The 17,258-nt window shown below is 42.4% G+C and overlaps 2 protein-coding genes across 3 annotated transcripts; one reads left to right on the top strand and one right to left on the bottom strand.

The window, feature by feature from the left end:
- Positions 1-79: 79 nt before the first annotated feature.
- LOC118417021 (targeting protein for Xklp2 homolog) lies at positions 80-11,634 on the bottom strand. Of its 2 annotated transcripts, none has more exons than XM_035822353.1 (16): positions 11,380-11,634; positions 10,120-10,343; positions 9,489-9,710; positions 9,005-9,228; positions 8,576-8,684; positions 7,991-8,176; positions 7,180-7,372; positions 6,639-6,777; positions 6,074-6,203; positions 5,253-5,345; positions 4,704-4,802; positions 4,035-4,211; positions 3,453-3,608; positions 2,628-2,742; positions 1,750-1,873; positions 80-912 (listed from the first exon to the last, which is right to left on the bottom strand). In XM_035822353.1, exons 1-16 carry the CDS (start codon positions 11,483-11,485, stop codon positions 744-746), a joined length of 2,466 nt encoding a protein of 821 aa, XP_035678246.1. In that variant the 5' UTR covers positions 11,486-11,634; the 3' UTR covers positions 80-743. The 2 variants fall into 2 exon arrangements, with proteins under 2 accessions (XP_035678246.1, XP_035678245.1); XM_035822352.1 differs by having other exon boundaries at positions 7,970-8,176; positions 11,380-11,633.
- A 158-nt stretch (positions 11,635-11,792) lies between these two features.
- Positions 11,793-15,795, top strand: LOC118418566. Its single transcript, XM_035824556.1, has 6 exons — positions 11,793-11,935; positions 12,531-12,892; positions 13,473-13,644; positions 14,073-14,234; positions 14,665-14,871; positions 15,288-15,795. Exons 2-6 carry the CDS (start codon positions 12,547-12,549, stop codon positions 15,580-15,582), a joined length of 1,182 nt encoding a protein of 393 aa, XP_035680449.1. The 5' UTR covers positions 11,793-11,935; positions 12,531-12,546; the 3' UTR covers positions 15,583-15,795.
- Positions 15,796-17,258: the final 1,463 nt, after the last annotated feature.

Raw genomic sequence — 17,258 nt, 5'->3', positions numbered from 1 at the left:
TTATAGTACTCACATTTTGTATAATACATGTTGCTAAGAATTTGGGGCAAAACACTCAGTCAGACACAGTATATTTTTGATACTATTTTACTCAAATCGACTTTATTAACATAGGAAACAACAGTATAAACAAAGTCTTGGAACAGTTTTTACCTAAGATTCTATGAGGCAAACTTGGAGTTGGAATTCACGTTTCAAATTCTACATTAGAGGACAGCAAAGTCAAGGAATGTTATCACCCTATCGTACATATAATCTACACATACATGAACATGATACACTAAAAATTCACAAAGAGAAATTGGACAGTAGGTAATAAAATAGGAAATCCCTAACATGTCTTCTTACTATCTTTCCTACAAATTTTAAGACTTGAAAAGAATACATCACATTCAAAATCCATTATTCTGGCTGCTACTAAAATTCAAAGATGAAAAAAACTTGATTACCCATAAAAAAAAAAAAAGAAGAAAACCCCTCCACATAACTTGAACACAAAGATTGTATGTACAGATAAACATCAGAGCAGGCAAATTGTAGCCTCTACCAGGCTCCCCAGGGCGCTGGAAAAATAGTTGAAATTGGCCAAATAGACAGAAAACACACAGCAGGATTTGGTTGGCAGAGGAATACAGTTTAGCAAATCCTCTGGTCAGGTGTGTTTTCTGTATTATTTGTCCAATCTCTACTATTTTTTTACGGCCTGTGGAGCCTGGTAGAGGCTAGGGCAAATTGATCCAGGACTACAAGCGCACGCTGGCCTTCCTTCTCCTGTCGGAGAAGTTGGGCGTCTGCGGGTTGGTGAGCGGCTTGTTGCTGGGCTGGATCTCTAGGGGCCGGCCGTGGCGGATGGGGTTGGCCTTGTGGACCAGCTCCTTGCGGAGTCTGGCGATCTCCACCTGCTCCTGCTCCCTGCGTGTGTGGCAGAATAGCACGAATAAGTGTGAAGTCTGGATTTTGTATGTGTAACCAAACTGAAGGCTGATGCTGATTAACACATAGATACACTGTTTCCCACCAAGATGTTCACCTTGTATGTAAAGCAAATCCTTTGATCAGTCAGTATATCAAAGGGAAGCCATGTAGGTGATACGTTACATAAAAGTGTTAGGCCCACTTCCCTACTGTGAAACTGTCTATTGTCTGTGTCAGGAATTCCGAATAAAGAAGCCAGGAGTTGGAGAGAGGCTTGAGCCAGAGACAGAGTCCCGACTCACAGCTCCGTGCGTGTCAATGGCATTGCCTTGAGTCTTGTGCGTGTTTCTTAGTCCTGTAGTTTAAACGTTCCTCGTGCAGCATTCTAAAGAACCTGGGTCACAACATCGACCCCTAGGGCTGTGTACCTAAACGAATTTCAGGTACAGGTACACGGGTTTAGGTACAGGTCCGGACCTTCACCTGTACCTAAAAAAGTTTAACCAAGTATATGTAAGTTAAACATGTAGCTAACTGTCTTTGCTAGTGACAAATTGTCATCTTTGTATGGGAAATTACATATTTGAATCTCAAAACAATTTCTTTGCAAGTTTTCTTAAATTTTAATTGCAAGATTATTACCATTGTCATTGTTGATTCGGGATTTACTTGTCCAGCAGTCTTAAAAAGTAGTGTTTAATAGTGATTTAGTTTGTTTAGGTACAGGTACAGGTACACAGATGTTTAGGTCCGGACCTATACTTAAACAATTTTTTAGGTACGGTACAGGTACGGGTATTTAGGTACACAGCCCTATCGACCCCCCTTTCTTACCTGCGCTCTGCCTCCTGCTGCTGCCGCAGAGCCTCCATCTCCTCCTCCTTCATCTTCTTCTGCATCTCGAACTCCTGTCGCTGCTCCGCCCGCCGGACTGTGTTCAGGTCAAACTCGCTCACGTCTGCGGGGAACATGGCTCAGGTTAACATTCGTTTGTACCATAAATTATTAATGCATGCATGCTCAAAATTACCTGCACTTGCAGACACTACAAAAACAGGTAAAGACACACAAGTTTTTGTGTGTGCAACACGTCAGCCTAACTAGGGCAAATCAAAAGCCACGAATACTCATCAATGGCTGTTTGAGAAATCTCAATCTGGACACCGGACCGTGTTCAGGTCAAACTCGCTCACGTCTGCGGGGAACATGCATGGCTCTGGTTAACATCGGTTTGCACCATAAATTATAAATGCATGCATAGATATTACATGGCTCAAAATTAAAACAGGTGCACTTGCACAACCGACAAAATTTTTGTGTGTGCGCAACATGTTAGCCTTATAGTGTAAGACACATATTCCAATCGAATACCACCATATTATCCATAGCTGTTTGGGGAATCTCAATCTTGACATTTAAGAGATAAGAAATCGAAATATCAGCTTGCTAAAAAATAAATCAGCCATGTTTCTGAAATTAACAAAAATAGCACTGTCATGGAAGCTCATCTGTGTTGGCAGTAATCATAGTACAATGCTAGACTTCATCAGTATTGATCCTTGAAAATTGGTCTTTGAAAATTTGATCCGTGTATACCTTTGTGTTGGAAGAAAGTTTAGCATTGTACTATAGAAATAGCACTACTACTAGACACTTAAGGATTACTGTTTTACTTAAAGACCATATAGGAGTGTTGTGTAACCTGTACCGACCTGTAAGTGGCTTGGTAGCCTTCTGTGGGATGAAGGGTTCCTTGTACAGCACGTCGGCAGGTTTGTGTTTAAAGCTGCTAGCCTGCTCGCGCTGCTGCTTCAGTTCCTCCTCCATCTGACAACAAACAACACAGGTTTAGTATCCGTGTACATGCTATCCTGTTCTGGTCACCTGATTTATGTAAGAAACATGTTGGTCGCCAAAGGCTAACTTTAAAGAAACTTATTACTGAGTCAGAAACTGGCCTAGAGGGCCCAGGACTTCTAACTGCGATAAAAGACAGACTGTTCTGGAAGTCAGACTTTACTTGCTGCACCTCAAAATAGAGGATGAATGATGTTGATGACATGCTGTCACCTGAGACATTTCAGGGCTGGAGATTTATTTGACGTTTAACAGGTAATGGCCTGTTCAACGAAATAATGGCAGAGGGGGTGACAACAAACAACACATCTGTCAGTACCGCTACAATACTGTCGTCTCTACCATTTGAGGGCTTGAAATTCATTTTCGGTAATGGTTGCAGCTGGAGAAAATTTTAGAATCTTCTACGTAATCTCTGCCTTTTGAAAGTCTTATAATCACACTGTCAAGGTTGAAACAACTCTGTACAATCAGAGTAATACACTGTAAATGCATTTTTGCTGGGTCTTAACTGGAGGTGGAAAAGTCATTGTGAAAACAAAACCACCGTAAGAATTACAGTTGCACTAAAATAAAAGGGAAAACCAAGGGTCCATATTTCTTACAGATAATACAATAAACTTTCAAGTCTGAGAGCAATATTGTAATCATTTACAGAAATGTCATAAATTTGCTCTCACCTTCTTGCTCCATTCCGCAGCCTTCTTGGCACCCTTGTCATCACAGCTGAGCTGGAAGGGTTCGGGGTTGGTGGGTGCTTTCTTGGGAACGTCTGGAAGGTGTCCGGGCTGGTGAAGGGTCTCCGGCAAGTTCTGAGCTCTGAAGGAACTGGCAACCTGGGGGGAAACATAAGACATCACATTGAGATGACTTTCACTAGAAACCTACAGACGTATTCCTATGATTGTAATAAACAACTAACAATTACAAAAGGTTGTCAAACAACCCACTGATCACCAAAATTCATTACCATGACATGCTATACAACTTGCACCTCATACAAATCGTTTTAGGTTTGATTTGATGTTTTGAAAGATGGCAAAAATTTACAACCTGTATATCATTCATATACACAATATAAACCTGTAACAAGAAGATCTTATGCCATGTATGGTTGCGTAAATATAGGATCAAAAGCTGGCAAAGGAGTGAAGCCACAAACACTGCTAGGCCAGCTACAATCCTTTGCCAGCTTTTAGACTGTCTCATGCTACTGCTTGGAGATTACATACCAACCTCTACATTACATTACAACATCTTACCTTGGCTTCCTCCTGAATGATCTGCTGAATCTTCTCCTCCTTCTTGACCAGCTGTTCCTCCACCCTGCCCTGGAAGGAGAAGGGCTCCAGCTGGGTGACTTTGTGTTCTCGGTTGGGTTTGAAGGGAACTCCGGTGTGAGGCATCGGACGGGCGTAGATGATTCTTTCTTCTTCCTCCTGGGAAAAAAAATCAGTAATGTATCAACATTATACACAAAACACTGCTGCTTGAGTATCTCTCACATTGTATATGAACTACTAGAAATTCATAATTTCGCAGGGACTTCATTTGGTGGGAGGAAAAAGAGGTCTTTGTGCTGCAAAGTTCAAGATTGAAAAAGCCTTGTAGTACAGCGGTAATAATATAACAGTAACAAATATTTGCAGTGATATAAGAAAATGTGCAATAATTAAACCAATGGGAACGTTTCTACAGTAGTACATACAAAATCGGTTGAAACATCGCTTGCTATGAAACCTTAGCCTGTATAGGGCTTGCAAAATAGTGCTCCTCAAATGGGTAAAATGAGTTCTAACTTTAAAAGATGCAAAAGAAGATGCAGTGTTCACGCCAAATAGTGACTACTCAAGCAACTGGATTTGATTTTAGAAATGGCCAGATGATTCATATAACATCCGTTATCCCTTTCAGTGACAGCATTTACTTACATCTTGAACTTCTGGTTTGACGCTGCGGACTCTGTTCTTGAGGGCGAAGGCAGGAGACTCGGGGATGGTGAGGGGAGCCACCTTCTTCTCTGCAACACCCTGGGGAGGGAAACATGTCAGCAAACTATTAAATCAGTTCAAATCAAATCTTTTACAAGAAATGAGAAACACCCCTTTTACAAAAAATGAGAAACAACCCTTTTACAAGAAAAGAGAAACACCCCTTTTACAAGAAATGAGAAACACCATGCATAGAACAGACCATCAGAAAAAAGCAACATCTTGTCAATGCAGAGGGTTAGGTGCAACATGGATACACAAAAAAAAATACTCATCTGATATTTACCACTTTAAGAACTTTAAGTAAGCTCTTTTGTGCGTGTGTCTACTATACCTTTACAAGTTGTTTTCTTAGTTGGTCTATTAATTATCCTTCTTCTGTATCATTTTTATATTTCTAATTTGCACATATTTTGAACAAGTTCATATCTTGAACAAGTTTTCATTGAAAAAAAAAAAAAACACAAAACTTTATACAGACAAACTCACCACTGGTCCTTCCAAGATTTTTGCAGGAACTGGCCGAGCATGGAACTCAAACTTTTCCTCGTTGTCTGCGTTCTTTGTTTCATCGTGTCTCTCCTGCAAACAGACAGTGCAACCATGATTTCATATCCATAAATTCATGTACTATCTTAAGAAAACACAAGGGGCAGGGATAAACAAGTCCACTAGCTCTATTGTCCAGGGCAAGTGAAAGTGCTGTTCGGGCAAGTGCATGTCCTACCCCACTTGTCCGATCGGGCAAGTAAGATTTTTCCATTGATTTTAGTGCAATTTTGATATACTTGTTACTTTTTACAGTCATGACATCAAGCAATTGTCTACAGAGAATTCCATTGATATTGCTGGAAGTGAAAATGCATATACTAGTAACAGTGACATTTGAATTTTGGGCAAGTGAAAAATTGGTTCGGGCAAGTACATTTTTTATGTGCTTGCCCGATAGGACAAGTGGATTTTAGAAAACTTGTTCAACCCTGAAGGGGTAAAAACTAGATTTCCTCCAAGCAGTAGCATCTAAAGATATGCAACACTCAGAATACTTCTTTCTGCAATGCATCATTCCAAGACTTCATACTTCTAGGCTGTTGAATCATAAGCTTTTTCTGCATCTTGTCTTTTACTACGCTTTCAGTATGTGACTGTGTCTATGGTAACACCATAAATCGAGAGATACGCTGGCAAAATGAAGAAATGATTAGGCTAAGCCCTCCCCCTGGTGGCTTTCCTTGTTACTGCAGCAGGATTTCAGGTTTTAATACCATGTGTTCAAATTTGCATGGTAGATGATCTACACTGTTCCGTACCTGTATCCTGCGGTCTGTCTCCAGCTCCATCCCCACAGGCTGGGTGACTGGTTTGTGGGGCTTCTTCGGCACGCCGACTCCTGCCTGCTGGAACAGACGCTGGTCTATCTCCCTCGCCTTGAACTTGTACCTAATCATAAACAAAAACACAAATTTGTCAGTCACACGAACGGCCAATTTGTAACATTAGTAGTTATCAGGTCGATGAAGGTTAGACATCCAGGTAACGAGATATGCAAAATAGCATAGTATACTGTAAATGCATTTAAGTTCGCGGGGATTTAATTTCGTGGTAGCAAGAAATGGGACTTTTGGCGGTGGTTTTAAGTTTGCGGTAGCACCATGCACTGTCATCGAAAATGTTCACAGTGGTTTTAAATTCGCGGTGAGACGGCCACCGGAAAAACCGCGAACATTAAACCACTGTGAAAGTTTCAGCATTTATAGTAGTAGTTATCTTAAGGCTTTGAGGCATCTGCCTATGCTATTGTGGCCACCTGCCCACATAGACCTGATTCTATCAGCCACTTAAGAAGTATTCTTGGCCAAGGTTTACTGTACTTACTTCTTCATCTCTTCCACTTCTTCCTCTTCAATCTCTGCAGCACTCTTCACGCGAGCCGATCGGTTACGGGGGCGCTTGGAGAAGTTGGGACTCTGGGGCTGCGTCAGTTTCATCTTGTGATCCCCAACAACAGGCCCAGCTGCAAGTTTCACAAAAACACAATCAGTTTCTAAAGAAGGCTACATGTACGTAACAAAAAGTGTTATACTGCACTATTTGGGTTATACTACCCCTAATGAGGTAAAGTCAGATAAGCAGAAATATTTTACACAGCACTGTAAAACATAACAGAAAAAGAAAGCATGGTACTACAAATGCGAGAGAGTGGACCTGGTCCGAGCAAGTAGCCGGCGACGATGATGACTACAAATGCATTTATTTTGGCAGGGATTGAATTTCAGAGGATACTTTTGCAGTGTTTCAAGTTTGCAGCTGAAATAATTCTACGGCACAGCAGTCATAATGGAGACAGAAGAGGCATATTCGTGGTGAAAAGGCCATTGTAAATATAAAAAACATTTGCAGAGTTACAGTATCTCACCCCTGGTTGCATTGAGCTCCATCCTTGCCTTGCGGCGGAAACGGTCCGGAGTCTTCTTGTGGAAGTTGATGACCTGCTCGGAGACGGAGTGCCACTTGTTGTGCCCAGCGTGGTCCACCTCGTGCAGTTTTCTCTTCCTCGAGTCGTTCGTGAACTTGAAAGGTTTGGGCTTCGTCAACTTGTTACATTTGGCCTAAAACGACAAAATTTCAAAAGTTCATAAAGTGGTTACGTAAAGTTAAACAATTTAGCCATGCCACAGTTGTTGAACTAATTTTGTTTGCCATGCTTTACTGTTTTACTTTGACAGACGTCTTCATTTCAATTTGTCCAGTCAACTTATATTTTTGGTGCTTAAAGACAATCATTAACTTGGCCGATTAAGTGACTCTTTTTGAAAATTTTATGAGTAGGGAAAACATGCTTTTGCTTACCGATTGAGTAAAATTATCTTGAGTTGAATTTGATATTGCAAAATTTACACATTTACAGGATGTTTGTTAGTGACAAACAAGTCACAACAGCATCAATTATTGTCAAAGGGTTTCCAAGAGTGCAGTGAGAAATTTTACTATAGAAGCTTGTGGGCATGCAAAACACAACAGCACTTTCAGGGGGAGTTTTCTGAGTTGTACATTGAGTTTACCAGAAGCCCCAACCTTTCAGGGAGACAAGTTATATTAGGAGAGTTTATGTCACCTTTTTATTACCACTAAGCAAGATCAGGGGGAAATGATAGTGAGGACACTGCCAGAGAGCGACAACATCTAAGCAAGCTAAGCAAGGCCACCTGTGTTCTACTACCACTCACTGGGGAGGGCGGGTGTGTGCGCAGGCTGTCCTCGAAGCGCTTGTTCTTGGAGTCCTGTCGTGTCTCCATGCCGTGGTCCTTGAGGCGCTCGTCCGTGTGGAAATGGAACTCGTGCGGTTTGGTCAGCGGGACGGCAGCGCGGGCGGCGTGGTAGCCAGCGGAGGCCTGGGCCTGCTTGTACGATTCCTGGACGGAGGTAGACAGAAAGTAACCATCTTAGCATTCACATTACTGGTATTAGTCTGGTAATAATCTTTTTTTAATTTTGACACTACTAGACAATTCCTTACAGATACAGACCTGTGAAAACAGGTTGCACTATCCTTGAGTTCAGTGGGAAAAAAAACTGTGGGCTTAAAAACCTTGTGAAAATTCCGTAATTCACAGTTTGGGCAACTTACTTTAATATTGTATAAATCATATTCATACTAAATATGATTGATACAGTCTGTGTATCAGAAAGAGGAATTTCAGGTATACAAATGGACATGGGACAAGACATTACAAAGTCATGTAAAATTGTGATATGGTACACCTTGATGTCGCCATAATACATGTAGTTGTATTTTTCCCAGTGATGCTTACCTCAGCTATCTGGTGCTGCCGGCGAGTCTCCTCCCTCAACTGCTCAATCCTCTCCAACTCAAGCTCCTCTGAAGTTTTCTTAACCACGCCTGGACGCTTGTAAGAACGCCTGAAAAACAAGCCAGTCAGACTCAGAGATAGCAGACATTACCCCCTTCTTTACACTTACTGCTTTGAAAGACTTACAGTCAGAAATAGCAGCACTATGGCACTCCAAAGACATAACCTCAATCCTTTTAAAGTTTAACAATTAATCCAGAAAAAAACAAACACAAATTTTACAATGTATAATCAAAAAACAGTTGACATAAATACAATAGTTCATTTCTATTCTTCCTCATTTTCACCCAAGATTGAAAAGCTCAGCACTTCTGTCGTTGCAGTGGGGCCCTGCATAAATAAAAGCTAGGTACTAGTAGTAGTACTTACTTTGCACATTCTGGAGTTTTGGGCATGGTGAGTTTGATTCGTGTTTTGGGATCCGCGGATGACTTGGCCTTCTTCACTGGAGGTTCCGCAGAAGTGTCTGCCGAGCGACGCGTTTTTCCGGAGCCATGGCGGGCTCTTGGAGCTGACCGTCTTTCGTTGGCAGCTGTTTTCTGTTTCTTGTTTGCGGGTTCAACTTGAGCTTCTTTCGGTGGCTGCACTTCAGTCTGGAATGGACAAAATAACGATTCAACGCTTAATTTGAAAAACAAACAAAACAATTTCAAATGCACAATAACGTAAGATATAAACTAAAAAAATTTGATCTTTGAATTGAAGGTCTGGAAGCACTGACCCCTGAGGAAGGGGGTGTATGGAGTTCTGGACTGGAAGAGTATAGCACATGAAGAACAATCTTTGAACTCTGGTATCGGTGCACGATTGGAGTTAAGATGCTATCAAATAATAATCTTCAAAGTACCAGTACCTTCACATAGCTCTTCCTCCTGACGGATCGACGGACTCTGGAAGCCTCCGTCTTCGCTTTCAGCTTCTTTGTGGCATCGACGGGAGCCTCCGTGACTGCGGTGAACTGCATGGGGGTTTCCTCTGGCTGCATGACCACCACTTCCACTGGTGGTGGCTCTGTCTTCGTTTCTGTCTCAGCTGGGGGAACGGTTGGCTCCACCTTCTCTGGGACAGCCTTCTCCTGATTTGGGACAGTAACATGGTCAATTTGTGTGACATGGAAGACATGAGTACCTGGAAATAACCATGGTTTCTAGTTTGAACGATGACGACAATCATACATCTGAGATGGCTAGAAACACTATAGCATATTCTGAAGCTACGGTAAAGACAATGCAGTCTTTTAGTAAAAGTTTTTCCTCTTTTTGAGCAACAATACTAGTAGAAGCACACCTTATGTGCACCGTGCAGAATTTGTAGTATTACAGGACTTATAAATGTCCAATACTAATAGTACGGTATGGCAATATAGCAATAGAACTTAGAAGGACAAATAGCAGCAACTGTTTTGTAGTCTACCTTCTGTATCTAAGCTACAACCAGTGCCAACCCATTACTTGACAGAAACATTTGAAGAAAATGAGACAAACCTTCACAACTTCGGGAAACTCTGGCTCGTCTTTCTTCTCTTCCTTCTCCACGTAAGGCCCGACCTTGACCACAGGAAAGGCGGAGGCTGCCAGGGCCGTCTCCTGCATCTTCTGTAGGGTCTCGGTTGCCTTGGTTACGGTGACAGTTACATCCTCCGTGTGCTCAGCTTCAGGAGATGGGGGAGCATCCAGAGGTATGCCCTCCTCATTCTCATGCTGGTAGTCTGAAGGGTAAAAAAATGTCATTAGCTACAGTTGTGTGGCGCGGATGACCGGATGCCTAGCCTCACGAACCATACCACGTGACGGTGACGTAATCATTTTCCAGGCGGTACGTAAAACGGGGGTACGGTGCTAGTGGAGGCACCTCGACCATGTTAAACAGCCTCATTACCCACACTTTGGGTACCTACTGGCTGCAAAATACACCCGATATCATTAGGAATTGATTCTACTTAGACCTTAAGTTAAGGTATCTGCCCGATTTTAATGGCTGTTTCTACACTCGCACACCCATGAACCGACACCAGCAATGTCGTAATAATTGGGTTGCTCCTTTTGTTTTTCAATTTTTTTTCTGTCAGACAACACAACTTTCGAAGTGCTGGCCAAACAAACAAAAACATTTGTTCATCCAGGCTGGTTCATCTTTTAAAGTTTTTTGGTACATTATTATAACTAAGATTTGGTATTTAGTATTAGTAGTGGGGCATTTGCGTCCATGAAAATATATTATAAAAACTCTCTAATAAAGCAACTTATTTTTCATAGGAATGCTTGTCCTGCATTTAAAATTTCAAACTGTGGCGGTTTACATGTGTGAAAACATGCAACATTTGCATCACACTAACCAAGGACGCGCATTTTTCCAAACACAGGAAGCGCCAAAGGGGGGAAGACAAGGGAGTTAAAAAAACACTCCTTACACTCCTTGATGAAGCCAAGCAACAAAATCTGTATTTAGGAAACAAAAAACCATTCCACAACACAGTGAACTTAGTAGATAGATCGATTGACTCCAGAAAGCTGGTCAACAACCTGAGTGTAGCTTTTTTCCGCCATTTTTGTTGCATATCTGAGTCTGAGTTGTGTCTTCGCTTTCTGATAGACACTGTAGCCATTATGCATCGTTTTCTTTACAAGAACATTATATACAGGTATCCTCTACAGAAGTCTGTTCGTTATAATGCGCAGAGAACAGCGATATCGATGAAGGAAGTCAACAAGTTGCAACAACAGATCAGAAATAATTTATCTCACCAAACCACTCGTCAGCGTTGTCGTCCAACGTTAGCGCCTGCGGTTCAGAGAAATCCACAAACTGTGGGCAGTTGAAATCCCATTTCGAACCTTCCTCTAGGCTCATTGTGTCTTACCACTGTAAGAATTTTCGGCAAGATGGCAAATTCGCTGCGATTTTGGGGATAATCTTGCCTAAACTCGAGACAAAATTTTCAGCTTCTAACTGACCACACAAAATGGCGTCTCTGTATTCAAGTTAGCCTCGCCTGAAACCTGTCCAATCAGTAGCCGCTGTCAAAACGAGGCCTTGTTGTGATTGGTGGAAACGATAACGCCTTGGCGGAAACTTCCGAACCTGTCTCGGAAAGTTTCGGGAGTCTCCGTAAAATGCCGAGACAGGTTCGGTATTTGGGCAAAACCATTCTGTTTGAAGGGATGTACATCATTTGAAAGGTGAAAGGGCAAAGTTTTTGGGAAGTTGACTCTGCACAGTCTTGCATCGACGATTTCTCGTAGGTGTTTACCTCCTCCCAAAAAACGATCGGGAGTACCGAAGGGCTTAAATCGTGAGAAGGTATGGTGGAAATGAAGTTTGTTTCTCGTTGCTTGTGTTTGGCGTTCAGCTTTGTGCCCGCATGCGTGACATGTGGCTGCAGAAAACTGTAGATAGATCTGTCTCTTGACAGTGATTTCTCAAATTCAGCAGGTTACAGGTAAACATCATGACTGAGTGAGTGAGTAAGGTAAATAATATATTTATGAAACGTTACGGTCATGATAGACGACAAAGGTCAGTTGGATTTTTGCCAGCCATGCCAGCGAACTTGACAAATAGATAATAGAGAAACCTCATGGGAAATGGGTCAGCAGTGTTGGGGCGTCTTTGGTTCCACAGCTGGGTTTTATTTACAGTAGGGGGCCTATGCAGATCCTATGCAAACCAAACAGAGCCCCAATGGGTCAAAGAACCTCACAGTTGGTGTCTGTCTTCCTTAGCCAAAAATCTAGTGTTGTACAGGTTCAATTTGGCCGCCCGTTTTTCTATATATCAAGTTAGAAGTACTCGATGCATGTGTGAAATACTTAAAATAACTGGAATAGCAAGGGACCAGACCATCGCTTCGCCTCCTTGTTCCGACCTCATATGCACTTACCATTTCTTTCGCTAGAGGACGCTGTGACACCATGACGTGGCCAGGGCTGGTGCTGATGCTGGCAGCGACACTGGCAAGGGGCGGCGCTGACGGCGTAAGAAGAAAAATACTCGTATTCGGCGGAAATGGCTTCATAGGTGCAGCGACAGTAGAGAAACTGATACAGCAAGGCAGGAACGACGTGACGATAGTGAACCGCGGGAACTGGTACTGGGACTCGGCTACCAGAGTGAAGCCTCACGTGCAACAGGTTGTGTGCGACAGACAGAAGGGAGTGCGCGCCTGCAAAGAGTTGATGTCGCTGGTCAGGGAGCCCGGTGCGTGGTTCGACGCTGTCATCGACTTTAGCTGCTACAGCGGGGCGCAGATGAAACAAAGTGAGCCAATTCTGTTCTTTTTTCTTTCACGACCACGTTAAACAGCCTCATTACTCATACTTGGGGTACCTACTGGCTGGCAAAATACACCAGATGATTATTATTACATATTCGTACTTTCCCCTGTCGACTCAAATCATGACTAACTTAATTTCTAGCCTGAAAGTTACACTCAGGTCATTTTTACCCTGCTTTTTTAATATTCCTGGCCGAAAGGTAAAAAATTGGGCATGTTAACAACAATATGCACGACTGCATCAAAATCGTACATTGAAAAAAACACACACAAAAAAAAAAAACAAGTCGGGCTAAATGCCACGATGTAATGTCAAATCAAGCAATAAAATTAATCTATTACGTAATTTTACACTCTCATAACTTCCTGCCTGGTATGTGCGAAAGATTTAGCATGGGTAGTGAGTGCAAGGAGCCCAGGTAGAAATAGGATGGTACCCAGGCAACGAAAGTGTATCCTGGCGGAAGAAGGGTTCTCCTTTCCCAAAGGGAGCCTGGTCTGTCCACGGTAGAATACTTCAAAATGAGCAATGTACGGACTGACAGAATGTTGTGTCGACCACAGGTTTAGAACTGTTAGGTAACAGGGCGGGGCTGTACGTGTACATCAGTACTGACTCCGTGTACGAGGTCTGCACCAAGGATCACACCGGACCCACTCTTGAGACGGACGACCAGCGCCCGACCGACACAGCCGAGCAGTTCCGACTCAACCGTTTGGACGACTACGGCAACAGGTAACTAAAAGATTATCAATGTTATTTTCAATTCCTATTGAACTTTCCTATCCCTTCTTCAGGAAAACTGACCCCGTCACCCCGTCACGTGACCACAGCTAAACGTGATGTCAGAAGTGGGTGATTAGTTTACGGAAAGTAGGCACCCTCCATGAGTTTGTTTGTTTGTTCATCAGTGATTGTTTTGCATACCAACACAAACGGACTTTTTTTTTCACATAGCTGTTGTTTGCAGATTTGAAATAGCGTGATGAATATGGGAAATATTCTGGTTGAAGGCTGTGATTTACTGATAATTGTACAATAATCATTGGCCGTAGGATGGAAGAAACGCTTTGGCAGAAAACCTATTGCTCGTTGCAAATCACCAAACTGAATGAAGGTTTTCTAATGGTCTAAACACTAACATTTAACATTAATTCCTGAAGGAAGCATGAAGCGGAGGAGGTCCTGCGAGGGAGGGAGGGTCTCCCATGGGTGTTCCTGCGCATCCCTGACGTGGTGGGGTCACGTGACGGCACGCGGCGATGGTGGCTGTACCAGCTGTGGCTCCGGCTACACGACATCGTGCCCGTGCACTTACCTCAGAAGTGAGTACAGGTTGGTCTGGTGCATTGGTCGACTTTCTACAAGTAGATCAGATTATAACCTAGTATTTCCTATTGCCTTTATGGCTACAGGACCGGTGAGGAGATGTGAGGTTATGGGAATGTTACCAAGAATGCTTTCCTGCCCATTTTACTTGCTGATGTGTAAACGAAAAGTTACCTACTTTATATGGTGCATAGCATGATGCCCATTTCTGCTTCGTACGCTCTTGGGCCACACAGCTATGCAAGCACAAATAATGTGTACTTGATGTTTTCGGGGTCGAAAACTTTACTAACTGAAAAATATCACTTTCTTTATTTCTGGATTCCAAATAGTTTTTCGTTATGCATTTGATCGAAGACCAGCGATTGAGACAGCTAAATATACTGTTGAAGTTTTGATTCTGTTTGTCTACTTCATCTCCCAAAGAGTTGCCAATCTCGATATCAGCCTTGTCCAAGTTGAGGACGTCGCCGCCGCTATCTCGGATATTCTTGACGGAGGGGTCAAAGTTCACAACCAGGCCTTCAACTTGGCCTTCAAGGAGACCCTGACCTTGAGAAGGGTTCTGAGAGATATGGGGAGACAACTTGGAATACTCAACGTTAACTTCAACCAGTACCCTGAGAGGGAAATGTAACTCTACTTCTTTCTTAACATCTTCCGTTTGTTGTCAAGTTTTGAAACAAACTTCTCGTTTTGATGTTAAACATCTTTGGCTTTGCGCCATGTAAACATCAGAAATAAGGCATATAAACGTTTTTTTTTTTTAAATTCTGTTTTGAAACTACAAGTTGTGTCTCATTAAGATTACATTCCCTGATGACAGACAAGTTTACGGACGATTTCTATGCTGGGAAAAGCATAAAACTTTTGTTTATTATATTGTTTGCGAAGAGATACGTTAACTGGTCAATATTGATATCAGTGTACGTGTTATGATGATGTTATGTATGTTAAGCTAGTGGTAAGATTTCTTCCAACAGGTTTACTTAAAATTTAACTTTTGTTTCTATGTTTCTTTTTCTTTTCTTTCTTTATCATTTCACCAGGTACCTGTACCCTACAGTGTGGAAAGGTCCCTTATCCATCACTAAGGCGGAGGAATATCTACAGTGGTCCCCCGTGAGCTGGGAAGAGGCGGTCAAGGTCAACTGCCGCTTCTACGAGTCGGTCATGACCTCTGACCAGTACGTGGAAGAGAAGACGAAGTTGCTGCAAACGTTTTTCTCCACGTTCGCAAACGATCTGACCAAATCTCGCGCAATAGCGGACAGGTTGAAAAAGGCTTACGGGATAAAATTGGAAGACTTTGTGCCGTGGTTCATCATCAAAAATGAGCTTTGAAGAGACCAAGAAGTTATAGACTGGACATTCTCCTACGCAGAGACATCCAACGGCGCTAGCAAACCGCCGCTTGTCTGTACTCTGCTATCTCAACCTAGCCTGATTTAATTGCGCTTCTTAGGCCCGTCCTATGTTGCCGCGGAGTCTACAGAGCTCCGGATAGCGGAGTTACATGCAAGTTGTTTTAAACCATTAAAGGGGCATTCCACTCCACACGGGAGTGTTATTTTCCGATAGATATTCATTTTAGGAAGTGATAACTGCATACGACTTCACATTATACGATAAAGTACCCAGTTGCTCCGCATGCCTCAAAAGCATTCAGTCTTCTACTAAACTCCCCAAGTACCCTCTAATTGAATAAACCCTATGGCTGAATACAATGCAGAACGTTTAGGTAAGGTTACCAAACTAATTTCAGGTTCGCTAACAAATTCGTATTGTTCTTGTATTCTTTGCTATCTTAAGAGAAATTTGCCTTCTCGGTGTGCTCAGCGTACCTCATTTATTCCGAAAATATTTACGATAAACAAAGTGTCTATGCGTATAGGGAATGCATGGGTAGGGTCTGCATGGGTTTAGTGAGTGTCATTATTGTTTTATAAAACACACATCACATAATTCATCCCAAGGTGAATTCCACAGAATTCGGCTGATTGTGTATTCATTGCCACATTATCTATTGGAAAACAAGACTCCCTTCTGGAGAGGAATGCCCCTTTAAATAGCCAGTTAATTGCAGAACGGATAATAGCACACTTCTGTTAATTGCACGAAATCCCAAAATCCCGTGGTGGTACGGTCCAGCTTAATAATTTCGCTTTGTTGCACCATTTGGATAATTGAGAAAGAGTGAGTTTCTACAAAATGGAGCAAAAGCCTTGCAACTATAGCCTTTATCATATTTGTGTATAGTAACAGTTAAGACGTGCAATTTTCTGTCTATCTGTCATGTTTAGGTTTCAGATCACGACGTCATTGTTTCTTCGAAATAAAACTCATCTGTGTTGTTAGAATTCATAGTTACAAGGTTTGAGCTTTGTTCCAACACAAGTAAAAAACTTACCATGAATTTTCGGTCAATCTCGCCGACCTTTCTGAGATGTCTGATTCACTGCGCTTCTTGCAAACCGCAACTAAAATAGTTTTTATCATCAGAAAGAACGTCCATATTTGTGGACTCCCCTTGTATCACATGACACGCATCTTTTCCCAGCTACATAAGCTCCAAGTCCGAGTGGTGATAACGTGATGATCGAAGAGAACCTTGAAGTCGTGATTCATCCTCACTCCACAGAGAGATCCGCCTGTTAACGTCCCCGCTCAGAATTAAAGGATTGTATAAGCTTTCTCGAAGCCACGGTGTAAAACATAAAACTCCTATCAGGACTTGAGTTTTCTCTGTCTAGTTTTACCGAGAGATCCTCCCGTTAACGTCTGTGGTCCCCCGCACAGACTTAAAGGATTATCGAAGCTCTCTGCGATCCAAGGAAGCCGCCGAGTAGAATGTAAATTTGAAACTGTTATCAGGACTTCAAACGAAGCTGTCTCCGTCTTGTTTTGTAGTCAGCTAAGCTAAGGTCACAACCCGCCGTACGTGCAATTTGTCCGTACGGTTTTTGGGAGGCCACGTCCACCACGTATTTCTGAAAACGGGGGGAACGACTGGCAAGAGT

The sequence above is a fragment of the Branchiostoma floridae genome, chromosome 6, assembly GCF_000003815.2.
Source record: "Branchiostoma floridae strain S238N-H82 chromosome 6, Bfl_VNyyK, whole genome shotgun sequence".
NCBI classification, from domain to species: domain Eukaryota; kingdom Metazoa; phylum Chordata; class Leptocardii; order Amphioxiformes; family Branchiostomatidae; genus Branchiostoma; species Branchiostoma floridae.
This window is presented reverse-complemented; position numbering and strand designations above follow the sequence as displayed.